Source organism: Fistularia commersonii, chromosome 5, assembly GCF_037954325.1.
Source record: "Fistularia commersonii isolate RoL2024-O1a breed Wild chromosome 5, RoL_Fcom_v1.0, whole genome shotgun sequence".
Classification (NCBI taxonomy): domain Eukaryota; kingdom Metazoa; phylum Chordata; class Actinopteri; order Syngnathiformes; family Fistulariidae; genus Fistularia; species Fistularia commersonii.
The window spans coordinates 20,589,773-20,604,875 of NC_141288.1; the positions used below are offsets into that span (position 1 = coordinate 20,589,773).

Consider the following 15,103-nt stretch of genomic DNA (forward strand, 5'->3'; position numbering starts at 1 on the left):
CTCACCCAGGCAGCCATGTTGCTGGGGGTTGTCAGGAGGCGCACACACACACACACACACACACACACACACACACACACACACGTACAAAAAGGGGAGGGGACCAGTTAGAGCACTTTTACTTCTCGGCCCACCAGAACACAAACGCGGCCCCCTGCAGTCTTGAAACGCCGCCGGTTTGTGTCGCGGCGAGAAGACCAGAAGACCAGAAGACCAGAAGAACGGTGGAGAACATCTCCACCGACCCACGGCACGAATGTCCTGACAGAGCTGGAGATCCGGGAAGCGGGAGATTAGATTATGTTACGGGACATTTGACTTTACTACCGTCGCATTTACACGAATACAAAGCAACAGTACACAACCATGGTTGCGTCACACACACACACACACACACACACACACACACAATGGTATCATCGGCGTATCGACGCTCTCCGTCAATCGTCTCCATCAACAAACGCCGGAGGACGTCGAACGTCAGCGTGATCCTACACGTGTTTGTGAAAGAACACGTCTCTAATCCGAAGCTCGTGGACGCCGAGCGTCTGCATCTCGACGCTTCGACTCCCCGTCGGCTTCACCGCCGCCGCCGCGCAAAAACACCGGCGCCGGCGTGTCAGGAGGTCAGCCAACACCTCGAGGAGCCGGCGTGAAAACATCTCCTCGCCTGTGAGGGATCTGCGCTTCTGCAGGGGAGCCAGAAGATGAAACTTCTTCAGCCTGCCATAAGGCACTTTTTTTCTGCCCCCCTTGCAGAGGGGGGATGGGAGGGGAGGGTTTTGTTGCTCCGGCTCCCCCCTCCACCTCCACCACCTCCACCATGTGCATACCAGAGGTGGGGGTGGTGGAGCGGGTGAGGAAGGTTGGGGCACCGACAACAACAACAACCAGACCTGCACCAGAGTAACACAACAATCACACAAGGAGAGGGGGGACAGAAAGGGGGGGGTTATTGGGATTAACTGAGAAACACACATTAATGTTATTTTTCCACCGCAGGCCTGGGAGAAGAAGAAGAAGAAGGAGGAGGAGGAGGAGGAGGACAGGGGGAGAAGGTTTGGAGAAGTGGGTGGCGCGTCAGAGCTGCAGCTCCAATTACAGCCATCCAGACTTTTTCATGGCAACTTCCCCCGGAGGTGGGGGAGGGCAGAGCTGCAGCTTTCGGACCCGGACCGCGGCCCCCGGGGCTCCTCCAGCGGCTCTCTTTGTGTGTGTGTTTTGCGGATATTGCGGGCCCCGGTGATGCGGGGCAGCGGAGGCCCCCGGTCCGGGAGCGCCGACAACTTTCCACGGCGGCGGTGAGGAGGCGCCTCCCGCCGCTCCGCTCCACCATGCCGAGGGTGGGAACGGCCGAAGCTCTGCAAGAGGACCGGGAGGCCGGGCCGACCGGGCCGGGACCGGAAACACTCGCCAAGCTGCGGTAAAAACGGAGAAAAGGAGCAAAAAAAAGAAAGATAAAGGAAGTTCTGCTCGTCGCCCGGTCGGATCTTCTCTCCCAAGATGTCCTCCGGGGGCCGGGGGCCCATTGTTGGGCTGCCCGGGATGCTGTGCGTCTGGGCCGCCTGGCTCACCGGCACCGGGGCCGTCCTGTCCCCGAACGGGACCATCTTCGAGGACAACTGCAAGAAGACGACGACCTGCGAGGCGCTGAAGTACAACACGTGTCTGGGATCTCCGCTGCCCTACACGCACACGTCCCTCATCCTGGCCGAGGACTCCAGCACCCAGGAGGAGGCGCTGGAGAAGCTGATCATGTGGTCCGGTGAGGAGAAAACATCTCTTTTTGTCTCAAAATGAAGAGTTTAAATCATTGCATCATGCAAGGGAGGGTAGGAGGACCACCTCCAGCGGTATCTACAGGTGTGTGTGTGTGTGTGTGTGTGTGTGTGTGTGTGTGTGTGTGCGTGTGTGTGCGTGTGTGTTTGTGTGTGTGTGAGAGAGAGAGAATGGTGAGAAGATGAAGGTAGACAACACGTATGCAGTTGTCAACTCGTCCAAGCAATGCAGGAGTTGCATGGAGCTGTTGGACGCAGGTGGAGCCATCATGGCGCCACCATGGAGCCGTCATAGAGCCATGATGGAGCCGTCGTGGATCCATCATGGATCCATCGTGGAGCCGTAATGGATTCATCATGGAGCCGTCATGGATCCATCATGGAGCCGTAATGGATTCATCATGGAGCCGTCATGGATTCATCATGAATCCATGATGGATCCGTGATGGATTCATCGTGGATTCATCATGGAGCCGTCATGGAGGCGTCATGAATCCATCATGGATCCATCATGGAGGCGTCATGGATCCATCATGGATCCATCATGGAGCCGTCATGGATCCATCATGGAGCCGTCATGGATCCATCATGGAGCCGTCATGGAGCCATTATGGAGTCGTCATGGATCCGTCACGGATCCATCATGGAGCCGTCATGGAGGCGGCATGGATCCATGTTGGCTCCATGATGGAGGCTGGTTTCCTCATCCCTGACAGTGGGAAGTTTGTCAGGGAGTGAAGGGTTAAATTCCATCAGGGCCATAAACTGGTGGATGGTGGTGCCAGGGCCCCCCCACCTCCCCGGGCCCCTGCCCCCCCCCCCCCCCCACTCCACCCCGGCTTCATTTGCATGGATTAATAGATTTACTTGATAAACTCTGAATAGTTGCATTACAATACGCAGCTCTAATCCTCCCGTACGTCTGCAGGCTCGCTCAGGCAGATCTCCGCTGGATGCAGCTTAGAAACCCTCCGATTTGTCCGTTTGGAAACATATTCTCAGCCTTTTATCTGAGATCTTTGAATATTATTCCCATTCATGATCAGGTCACGGGCCAGACAATGGGTTCGGTATCATCGCCATCTTCTCCGTTTGTGGACGAGATGGAAGAACCCTGAGGTCACGTCCAGATTCTCTGCTAAGATAGACTTCATGGAACCCGAGGCGGGGAAATTCTCTCGTCACAGCAGCTTTACGGGGAATAAAAGGGTGCAAATAGTGATAATAGAAAGAATAAACAGACGCACCACGTATTTATTCAATTTACACATCCAACACCGTCCTGTTGTGCTTATTATTGATTGTTTTGTCGATACTAACGCGCCTATTTGTCTTCTACTGACCGCCGTGGACGGCAAAGCTAGAATATCATAAGAGTAAAATAAAACTTTGTCATCCCGGAGGAAATTCTTGTGCCGGATGGCTCCAAAATGACACAAAATACAGAATACAACAAGAAAGCATCTAATGAAGTGAAAAGGGATGAAAATAATGAGTAGTTTGCAAGTAAACAGCCCTTAAAAGAATCCCAGTATAAGCTAAGTGCAACGTAAAGCACAATAATGGCAATTTTTCATGGAGAGTCCGACTGGCAGAGGTCGATTCTGGTGGAAATCTTCTTCTTGTGGCAGCTGGACTTGAATTTCAGCCTCATCTGAGACGCTTCTTCAGTTCAGAACTGATGTAGGAAGGTAGACAAGTGAAGACGTTCAAGTCCAGTTGCCACAAAAAGAAGATTTCCACAGGAATTCACCGCAACCCGGAGGACCCAGAACCTCCGCGGAGGTCGTGTCGCGTGTCCTGGACGCACGAATGTCTTGAAGACCACCGACGTTCTCCAAGCTGGAGCCGTTGAGGCTGAGAGTCGATGACTTTTCACGTCTTCGCCTCCTGCAGGTCTGCGAAACGCCCCTCGCTGCTGGTTGGTCATCCAGCCGCTGCTGTGCGCCGTCTACATGCCCAAATGTGAGAACGGCCGGGTGGAGCTGCCCAGCCAGAGCTTGTGTCTGGCCACGCGTCGGCCCTGCAGCATCGTGGACCAGGAGAGGGGCTGGCCCAGCTTCCTCAGATGCGAACACTTCCCAGTGGGCTGCCCGGTACGTCCGTCACGTAATGTTTTGTGATACACCGCCGGTCCAGTTGAGGAAGTGTTTGGCTTTATCGGCAAAACGTGTTTTAGCCTCGGCGAGATGCCGTCTAGTCCAGGGGTCGGCGACCTTTAACACCCAAAGAGACATTTGGACCCGGTTTCCTCGGAAAAGAAAACACCGGGAGCCGCAATTAGTTTTTGACGTCTAAAATAAAGGTACCACTGTGTATATTGCTTTTTATTACCTTTACACTTTGTATAAACAAGTGTGTAGTGTGTTGCTTCTGACATTCACAAAGTGTTACAGAGAAAATTAAATTTTATTTATGTAATAAACTCATCTTGAGCGTTTAGCGGAGCCTTGACCTGAATTTTAAAAATAAATCGGTAAAAAAATGACTGTCAGTAAACAATAAAAAATAAATATTTGCAAATTATCTTCATAAATATTTATTTCACCCGGTTTATGGGACTTCTGATCCTGAACTTCTGCGCACAGCATCTGCAAATCTGGACTTTACCGGCTTCCGTCAGTGTGACGTTATTTTGAGCGGCGAAAAATAATAATTTTACTTAATATTTCAAGATCACAATAATCTTCCAACTTAGAACTAAAAGTTAAAAAAAGAAATTAACACAAACGAAATACACCTCAATCAAATATCTATCATTTATTTTCCCGAGCCACTGGGAGCCGCGGTGTAAAGATGGAAGAGCCGTGAGTTGCCGACCCCTGGTTTCGCCGCTCGTTCTCATTTCTCAAACTCTCCTCCGCCCCAGAACGAGGTGCAGAAGTTGAAGTTCAACACCTCGGGCCAGTGCGAGGCCCCCCTGGTGAAGACGGACATCCAGTCGAGCTGGTACAAGGACGTGGAGGGCTGCGGCATCCAGTGCGACAACCCGCTCTTCACCAAGGAGGAGCACGGCGACATGCACGCCTACATCGCCTACTTTGGCACCATCACCCTCCTCTGCACCTTCTTCACCCTGGTGAGTCCCAGCCGCATCTCCAAGCAGCCCAAGAGCATCGAAGAAGATGGTAGAACATAGATTGTACTTCGTGTTTTGACAAAATGACAGGAAAAAAAGCAGGAAGAATGAGACATTCTGCAAGAATTCATTCATTCATCCATCCATCCATCCATCCGTTCATCATCTGCAAAGCCCAAACCCATCCCTCCTGATGTTCACCCTTGGTCCATCGCAGGCCACATATGGAGACACACAACCATTCACTCAAACGTCCTACAGACGTTCACCCTCTCATTCATAAATCATTCAGGGTCATACCACCATTCACCCTCTCATTGGCTCATTGAGACCTCCTGGATGTTGTCCCCCTTCTGCTCCAGGCCACCTTCCTGGCCGACTGGAAGAACTCCAACCGTTACCCGGCCGTCATCTTGTTCTACATCAACGCCTGCTTCTTCGTGGGAAGTATCGGCTGGCTGGCCCAGTTCCTGGACGGCGCTCGCACCGAGATCGTCTGCAAGAGCGACAACACCATGCGCCTCGGAGAGCCCTCGTGAGGGAACCGGATCCGCCGTTCGCGTCTCCGTCGGGGTTCGCCGTTCCTTCGCCTGATCCCCCGTCTCGGTTCTTGTTCTCCCAGCTCCTCGGAGACGTTGTCCTGCGTCACCATCTTCATCATCGTGTATTACTCCCTGATGTCGGGCGTGATCTGGTTCGTGATGCTGACCTACGCCTGGCATACGTCCTTCAAGGCTCTGGGCACCACCCACCAGCCGCTCTCCGGACGCACCTCCTACTTCCACATGGTCACTTGGTCCATCCCCTTCGTCCTCACCGTGGCCATCCTGGCCATCGCGGAGGTTTGCCGGAAACCGAAGTTTTTTTTTCCTTTCCGTCCGGTCGTGTTTTCAGCTCGTCACCCCACGCGTCGCTCTCTGCTCGACAGGTGGACGGCGACTCGGTGAGCGGGATCTGCTTTGTGGGCTACAAGAACTACAAGTACCGCGCCGGGTTCGTCCTGGCGCCCATCGGAGTGGTGCTGGTCGTCGGCGGCTACTTCCTCATCCGAGGTGAGCGCCGCAGACGCGATCACAGAAGGCGTTGCATGGACCGCAGAAGAACGCAACAAGCGGAATGACTGTCAAAGATGTGATGCATTCAACGATACCCCGTACAAGCATAACCTCTACTTATCAGCGGTGCTGGAGGGCGGCTGCGATCTGTTACGTTTGCCATCCAAGTATTTTAAAGTGCAAATATTTGGAGACCTAGAAAAAGCATATGATAGGGTACCAAGAGAGGAAGTCCGGAGTGGTGCAGGACATGTATGTTTGCTGTAAGACAGTAGTGAAGTGTGCTGTAGGTGTAACAGAGGGTCAAGGTGGAGGTGGGACTCCATCAGGGATCAGCTCTGAGCTCCTTCTTGTTTGCAGTGGTGATGGACAGGCTGACAGATGAGGTTAGACAGGAATCTTCATGGACCATGATGGTTGCAGATGACTCTGTGATGTGTAGTGAACAGGTTGAGGAACGTGGGGTATGCTCTGGAAAGGAGAGGAGTGAAGGTGAGTCGCGGCAAGACAGAATATATGTATGTGAATTCGAGGACCTCGGCTGGAACGCTGAGGCTACAGGGAGTGGAGATCAAGAAGGTGGAGGATTTCGAGTACTTGGGATCCAAAGTCCAGAGTGTTGGAGAGTGTGGAAAAGAGGTGAAGAAACTGGTTCAAGCAGGTTGGAACGGGTGGAGAAAATTGTCAGAGAGAAGACTATCAGCTAGAATGAAAGGAGAGGTGGAGGAGACGGTGGTGAGATGGTCTACAAACATTGACATTGATGAAGAGATGGGAAGCAAAGCTGATCTCACACATGAAGATGCTGATGTTCTCTTTGGGAGTAACCAGGATGGATAGGATCGAGAATGAGTCCATCAGAGGGACGGCACTTGGTAGATGTTCTGCAGAGAAGGTCAGAGAAGCCAGACTGAGATGGTTGGTTGTGAAGGGAAAAGCCCAAAGAAGGAGAAGAAGAAGATTTGGCAGGATATTCGGTGCTTATCAAATCAGCCACTGGCAGCAGACATCTTCTCTCATGGTCTAGTTTTTACATTGTTGCACAGAGATCTCCCATCACCTCCATGTCCGGATGTATCCATCAACGTCAAACCCACGGTTCTCGCAGAAGCTCCTGAGGCACCTGTGGCGATCTTCTGACCGCGTCTTGTGTGTTCTCTACATCTTCTCAGGTGTCATGACGCTGTTCTCCATCAAGAGCAACCACCCGGGGCTGCTGAGCGAGAAGGCGGCCAGCAAGATCAACGAGACGATGCTGAGACTCGGTACGTGCCCTCGCCAGCTGGAGGAGTTTAAGTTCCGAGGGTCAAGAAGGTGAAGACGTGTGCGAGCAGGTTGGAACCGGTGGATGTGGAGGAACATCTAGAGGGGTGGAGGTATGGATCAGGACAGAAGGGCACATGTGTGTGGGCGAGAGGAACCTTAGAGGAATGTTAAGGCTACAGGGGTTGGAGATGAAGAAGGTGGAGGTCAACAGTCCAGAGCGATAAAGAAGGTGGAGAAAAGTGTCTGGTGTGGAGACACTGAGAAGAAGGCAGGAGGCAGAGGAGAAGAAGTGCTGGTTCCTCTTTTAGGGAGAGGAGGATGGAGAAGATGGGCCCATCAGAGGGACGGCATGTGGTAGATGTTCTGGAGATAAAGTCACACTGAGATGGTTTGGACATGGACAGAGGAGGGACAAAGAAGATCTGGTGGAGGTCTAGAGGAAGACCAGAGGAGATTTATGGATGGAGAGGGATAGAAGGAGGCAGATGATCGGCTGTGGAGACCCCTGGAGGGATAGCTAGGTGACTATTGATCTCCAGGGGGAAATCAGGTCCATCAAAACACAAGAGCGTAAGAAACATTCAAATCCAAAAAAGGAAAATCAATACGATTAGATGTTCAACGTGTCTGAGATAACTATCTTGTCCCTCAGGAATATTTGGATTCCTCGCCTTTGGTTTTGTCTTCATCACCTTCGGCTGCCACTTCTATGACTTCTTCAACCAGGCCGAGTGGGAGCGGAGCTTCAGGGAATACGTGCTGTAAGTTCACAAAAAAAAAAAAAAGGTTTCGGTTTGAGAACCTCGGCGAGATGTTCCCGAGGAGCGAAGAGCGACCTCGATCATCACGCCTTCACGTCGCCTCCCAACAGGTGCGAAGCCAACGTGACCATCGCCTCCAAGACCAACAAGCCCATCCCCGAATGCACCATCAAGAACCGGCCCAGTCTCATGGTGGAGAAGATCAACCTGTTCTCCATGTTCGGGACGGGGATCGCCATGAGCACCTGGGTGTGGACCAAAGCTACCATCCTGATCTGGAAGCGCACCTGGTGCAGGTAGGTCCTCAAAGCTGGTTTTAAACGTAGGACTTGAAGTTTGTGAGAGCAGGGAGCAGGTGGAGGAACATCTAGAGAGGTGGAGGTATGCTCATGTCAGCCAGAAGGAGAGTACGGATGGAGAAGATTGGGTTGGACACTGAGGAGAAGACAGGAAGCAGAAATGAAGACGTGGATGACGAGCAGAATGGAGAGGATCAGGTCGACGTTCTGGAGATAAAGTCGCACCGAGACGGTTCGAACATGGACAGAAGAGGGATGGTGAGGATCTGGGTAGAGGGATGCTGAGGTTGAAGGAGGTCCAGAAGAAGACCAGAGAGGAGGGTTCTGATGGAGGGCGAGTGGACAGGAAGTGAGTTGGTGTGACAGGAGAAGGTTAGATGGAGGCAGATGAAGAAGAAGCTTGATGAGGCCTCAGGAGTGCCAGCAGAAGCTCAAAAAGGTGTCATCCAAAGAATTTAGATCTTCAGACCAAGATCCCACTCCAGCAAAGGTTCTGGAGCTCCTGACCTCCAGGTGTCTCCTTCCCACGCCAGGATCATCGGCCGCAGCGACAACGAACCCAAGAGGATCAAGAAGAGCAAGATGATCGCCAAGGCGTTCGCCATGAGGAAGGAGCTTCACAAGGACCCGGAGAAGGAGCTGTCCTTCAGCATGCACACCGTGTCCCACGACGGGCCGGTCGGTGAGTTCCCGCCAGAAGACCGGAGGGATTCTTGAGGAGCTTCGTGGTTGAAGAACTTCCCTTAAATAAAATGTTCTGCGTTGTTTTTTTTTTTCCCTCAGCTGGAATTAATTTCGACCTGAACGAGCCGTCCAACGACATGTCCTCCGCCTGGGCGCAGCACGTGACCAAGATGGTGGCCCGGCGGGGGGCCATCCTGCCCCAGGACATCTCCGTCACCCCGACGGGAACGCCGGGTAAGACACCGCGACATGAACGTCTGCTGTAGAGACAGGTCTGCTGAAGATGCAGGTCCATAGATCCATCAGTCACGATGAGGTTGTTAGCCTGGCCGGTTAGCACGGCCTGCTAACTGCTAGGAGGCTGCAGCCTCGCTTCCCGACGGGGCTTCCTATGTGGAGTCGGCCTGGTAACTGGCCTCCACACACACACACACACACACACACACACATATAGAGCGCTGTCATCATATTCACCCATTCACACACTGATGGCTGCTATCCAAGATGCTAACCAGACATTGAGAGGGTGAATGGTTGACTGTCCATAAGACATGTTTCTATATGATCTTTCAATGAGAAGGTGAATGGTTTAATATTTCTAGAAGATGGGAATCCTTGTATGTCTATATGACGTGTGAATGAAAGAATGAACGGGTGTGTATTTTGATGTGATCTTTGAATGAGTGGGTGAATGTGTGTGTCCGTATGAACATGATTAGAGGGTGAATGGCTGCATGTCTATATGATATGTGAATGAGAGGGTGAATAGTTCAATGTTTCCATATGAGGTTTGAATGAGAGGGTGAATGTGTGTCTCTGTATGACTGTCACGAGAGGATGAATGATTGGATGTCTATATAATATGTGAATGGTTGCATCTATATGAGGGTGAATGTTAGTGTTTCCATATGACAGCAATGAGAAGGTGAATAGTTTGATGAATGAAAGGGTGAATGTCTCCATGTGACCATGTGATGGACGGGTACTCGCTCCAACAATCATCCAACGAACCCAGTTTCCTGTTCTTGTCGCTTCTTTTAATGATCATTTTCAAAGCTCGGGGCTTATTATTCCTCACTCTTTAATATTCATGGCCAAATATGGGGACGTTTTCTCCCCGGGGGTTTTCGTTTTTTAAAAAAAACGGGCATCGGATGATCCGGCCCGGCCTTGTTTTTTTGACGGCCCTTCAGCCGAGGGTTGACGCCGAGACGTTGTCTGCCGTGTTCCCGCCAGTGCCGCCCCCCGAGGAGAGGAACAGGCTTTGGATGGTGGAGGCCGAGATCTCGCCGGAGATGCTGAAGAGGAAAAAGAAGAAGAAGAAGAGGAAGAAGGAGGCGCCGCGGCCGGAGGAGGAGCCGGCGGACCACCGCCACCGCCACCTCCTCCACCACCACCAGGCTCACCGCCAGCGGGAGTTTGGCCGCAGCTCCGTTCCCCGCCTGCCCAAACTGCCCTGCCACCCCGGCCTGGTGGCCAGCCTGCGGGAGCAGCAGAGGCTGGAGGAGGGCGTCCTGCCGGGATCCTGCCCGGACTTCCAGCCGCCGTCCTGCGAGCGCCGCTGCCTCTACCCCGCCTACAGGAGCCAGAGAGGAGACCTGTTCTCCAACACCTTCGCTCGCCGCCCCGAGGACCCGGAGCCCCCGGAGCCCCGCTGCCACGCCGGGCCCTCGGGCTTCCGCGGGGAGGCTCGGCCCGCCGAGGGTTTATCCGAGCGGCTGGCCCACGTGGCTCGGGTACCGGCCAGCCGGAGAGTCGGCTACGGACCCGTCCACTCCCGGACTAATCTGGTGGAGGCGGAGCTGATGGACGCCGACTCCGACTTCTGAAGAGACGGAAGGCGTTTTGAACGCGCGATCCGCCGCCGCCGCCGCCGCCACAACAACAACAACAAAAAGTGCTGGAAACTTTTCCGTTCTGACTGAAGTGCACCGAATTCCTATCTACGCGGAGGTCGGGGTGACCGTTTTTATTTTTATTTTTTGGTTTGGTTTCGTTGTGAATGTTCATTTTTAGAAAAACAAAAAAAAGAGGAAAGGGACAAAGAGTTACAAACGTGTTGTGAATAAGTTAATGAGAAATATTTTTATACTTCAGTCGCGTCCAATTGGCCATCCTGCGAGGAGGAGACGAGCGAGGCAGCTAAATGCTAATGGCTTGAAGCGACACGAGACGGAGATCTTCCTCGTGTCGGGTATCGACCTTTAAATTCAGAATTAGGCCGGAAAATAGTTCTGCTTGAAAGTCAGCTTTTCGAACTTAATCTTAAAATTGATCTTCGACTCTGTGATCATCCGAACCGTCCCGGTGCCGCGGAGGAAAAAAAAAAAAAGAGAGAACTCCAACCGGTCTTACATTTTAATACTCTTTCAGGCTCTCATTACTCTCTTCACACCACTACTTTGCCTATAAGTGATTTTTATTTTATTTTAAACGTACTAACTGTAATTGCCGTCGCTTTATTAATCCTATTTGTCAGTCTAGTGGAGTTTTCCGATAACTTTGACCCGAATCCGCGAATAAAGTGAGGCTCGAGCCGCTCGACTCGAACATTAGCCGATAGCGTCGACCGATTTCTCGCCGCCACCTCAAAACACCCGGGTTTCGACAGCACGGTCGACGAGGCTGCGCGCAAAAGACGTGTAAAGGCCAAGACTCGAGGCTGGAAATCGTGTTTGCGGGTGAAACGAAACAATTTTTTTTCCCCCGATCATAGTTTTACCATAGCAGAGAATTTTGTCAAAGCTAATAGCTCGCTCTTCCAGATGTGTGTGTCCAGGAGTCACCCGTATCCCACTGATAGATGTTCTCACAATAAATGGAATTAATGTAAATGTTTCTCAAAAAAAGCGCCTTATCTAACAATATTCCATTGATATCAAGCTGTTTGCCAACAAATATAATCGTTCCTTCCATCGCCTTCGCCCCGCCGCTACGCCCAGAGCCGGGGCGAAAAAAAACACACCCTGTCTAAAAACCTAAAAAGCAGAACACACTCCACCTCCAGCTCCATGTAAGAGGACGTCCGAGGGAAAAGAAAAGGATGCAAATGTGTCAGAAATGAATTCCTGCCGTCCGTACGTTTGTGTTTTTATTACTTCCACAGCTACCGCGGATGTAGAACCTGTATTTCACGTTCTTCCAAAGGGTTTCCCGAGTTCCGGGGCTTTTCCGGCCTCCCAGTGACGGCTGTCCCTCGTCGGGTCATGGGTTTTTTTTTCTACTCAGCACATGTATTTTTAAATTATTTTTATACAGCAGTATTTCTACTCTTTTTCAGATGTTATAGCTACTTCATCTAACCTGGGTTTCACGTGTGTGTGTGCGTGTGTGTGTGTGAGTGTGAGCGCGCACGTCCTGACCTCTCCCGATTCAACCGACGCTATTTATCACCCATGTTACACTGCTGTGGGCTCAAAGTCGTCCCTCTCGGTATTTGTTTCGTCACGCGTGACATGTATATAGGTTTTGTTAATAGATTTGTCCAGGAAGGTAATATTTGTACAGGTTTATGCGTCCCATCGCGCGGTTGCTCCGACGAGGCCATGAATTAAAAAGGGAGGCAGATGTTCGGTTTAATGTCGCCGCATGTAAACTGTAACCAAAACTGTTGTGACCGTTATAGAGCGGGCAAATCGTGCTTAGTGATTCTTTTATTGCGGTATTTTGTTTTTAGCCACCGCGGATTAGCCTACTAAGTAGTATTCGTGTGTACGAGAGAGACGTATTTATGTTAGCAGCTCAGTCGGCTGAACTCTCAACAATGCGCCGGGTGTGGAAAATTTATATCCGCCCACTAACTTGACAAAGATTAAAACAAAACAAAAAGACGAGTGAAGAATCTTGGGTTTCTCTTTATTTCCTGTAAAGTGATGTACTTGTGTTTTATTGTTTCTTCTTCGTCCGCGTCCACTCACGTCTGTTTAAAATGTAACTCTTATCTGAGCAGCTGTACTTCTTTTTTTTTTCTCCATGTGAATAAAGTTCATCCTGTATTCTACGTGTTCATGTTTTTTGATGTTTTCAAGTAGAATCAGTGTCTTCAACTCACTTTTAGAGCATAAATAGATACATATTTACACCCAGTTTTTGACATAGCTACCTAGTCTTCATGTTTAATTTTATAACTTGGATTAAAAGGAATTTTTAACATACTCAACTATCTTGAAATACTTGTTTGAACTGCTTTGACCATCAAATTACTTCTGCACTGGCATGTAGTGACGCTTCAGTGCTATTTGCAGCATCAAGACTAAAGTAGAGAAAATATCCAACGCAAACTTCAAATTATACGACAGTTCTCCAAAAAATGGAAAACTATGCAATTGTAATTTTCACATTTGTATTTTGTCTCCCTGCAATGTAAAAATCGTCCGCTTTTGTTTTCCGGAACAGAAGAGTCCCTGTCGTCTTTGCAGAACGCAGGCCGTGCAGTGAAAACCAGAGTTGTTCTGCAGCTCCTGACATGCTCAGCGTGAGAAGAAAAACTGTATACACAAGGAAACTATAACCGTGAACGATAAATAGTGAAAACCAGGGCTACCATATTAGGATTTCCAGAATAGGAGACATTCGGCTGTGCCAAGTTTACTGCAAGAGTCATTTTAACTGTCATAAATGTAAATAAATATTCCTCTTCTGTGTTGACAGCAAACTACTACAAACACGTCATTGTTTAACTAAACAAAGATTTTGAGAGTTTATTAAAAGTTATTATCTAATACAAGTCTCTCTTTAACCAGTACCAAGATTGAATACATAAAAATTAAAAAATGTCTTTCTGGAATGATAGAAATAAAGCCGCAAAAAATACTGAATCATGTTAGAGAAAAATACTTTTTCTGTTTTGGAAAATGATTTTTTTTACCAAATATACGCTCATATCTTTCCAGTGGAATGGTGTTCAGTATCCCAGTAACAAATGAGCAGATGTTCATAGTTTCCGTATCTTCTTCATCCTTCTTGTCTCCATCCTGATCCCACCCTGCACTTTGCTGTTCATCAGCAACAATTTGTTTGCAAAATTGTTTTTGCGCACGTTTTAGCACAAGTACAGAAATATCTTACACAAAGCGCACAACGAAGACCATCAGCCAGACGAGGAGGAGACATTGGTGAGAAACAAACTGTTATAATGATGAACAGACGGGATGCAAATCCACATCATATATAGACATGCAACTATTCACTCATTCATTCATTCACACAACATAAAGAGACATACAACTATTCAACTATTTTGCAAGCCAACAAAGTCAACTGTAAGTCAATTATTTCAACTATTCACTCATTCATTCATTCTGTCAAAAAGACAGCAGGCATCTGTTCCAATGACCAAAAGACAGCAGGCAGAACTAGAGGTTGCAGAGATGAAGATGTTGAGGTTCTCTTTGGGAGTGACCAGGATGGAGAGGATCAGGAATGAGTCTATCAGAGGAACAGCACATGTCAGATGTTTTGGAGAGAAGGTCAGAGAAGCCAGACTGAGATGGTTGGGTCATGGACAGAGGAGGGATAGAGAATATATTGGTAGACGGATGCTGGAATTGGAGCTGCCAGGCAGGAGGTCTGGAGGAAGACCAAAGAGAAGGTTTATGGACGTCGTGAGAGAGGATATGAAGGTAGTTGGTGTGAGAGAGGAGAATCCAGAGAATAGGGTTAGATGGAGAAAGTTGACTCGCTGTGGCGACACCTGAAGGGAAAAGCCGAAAGAAGAAGAAGAAGAAGAAGAAAGGAATTGTCTCAGAAAATTAGAATATTGTGATAAAGTTCTTTATCTTCTGTATTACAATTACAAAAACAAAAATGTCATACATTCTGGATTTATTAAAAATCAACTGAAATATTGCAAGCCTTTTATCATTTTAATATTGCTGATTATGGTTTACATCTAAAGAAAACTCAAAATCCTCTCTCAAAATATAAGAATATCATGAAAAAGTGATTTTTGCTTTTTTAACTGCATTACAGAAGATAAAGAACTTTATCACAATATTCTAATTTTCTTAGACAGTCCTGCATGCAAATACAAAAACAAAAATGTCATACAGTCTGGATTCATTACAAAACAACTGAAATATTACAAGCCTTTGCTTTTTTTTTATTGCTGATTATGTCTTACATCTTAAGAAAACTCAAAACTCCTATCTCAAAATATTGGAATACCATGAAAAAATAATTT

The 15,103-nt window shown here is 49.1% G+C and overlaps 1 protein-coding gene across 1 annotated transcript; it reads left to right on the top strand.

The window, feature by feature from the left end:
* The first annotated feature begins 1,127 nt into the window (after positions 1-1,127).
* smo (smoothened, frizzled class receptor) lies at positions 1,128-11,261 on the top strand. Its single transcript, XM_086147249.1, has 12 exons — positions 1,128-1,765; positions 3,675-3,874; positions 4,648-4,857; positions 5,220-5,392; positions 5,480-5,699; positions 5,786-5,909; positions 7,085-7,177; positions 7,831-7,939; positions 8,050-8,235; positions 8,772-8,920; positions 9,022-9,156; positions 10,159-11,261. The coding sequence occupies exons 1-12, from the start codon at positions 1,504-1,506 to the stop codon at positions 10,749-10,751; spliced, it is 2,454 nt and encodes an 817-aa protein (XP_086003375.1). The 5' UTR covers positions 1,128-1,503; the 3' UTR covers positions 10,752-11,261.
* Positions 11,262-15,103: the final 3,842 nt, after the last annotated feature.

Coding starts and splice junctions, on each gene's coding strand:
- smo (XM_086147249.1), top strand. CDS start 1,504: ATGTCCTCCGGGGGCCGGGGGCCCATTGTTGGGCTGCCCGGGATGCTG. Junction 5,910..7,084: donor CGGCTACTTCCTCATCCGAG/GTGAGCGCCGCA, acceptor ACATCTTCTCAG/GTGTCATGACGCTGTTCTCC. Junction 7,178..7,830: donor CGAGACGATGCTGAGACTCG/GTACGTGCCCTC, acceptor CTTGTCCCTCAG/GAATATTTGGATTCCTCGCC.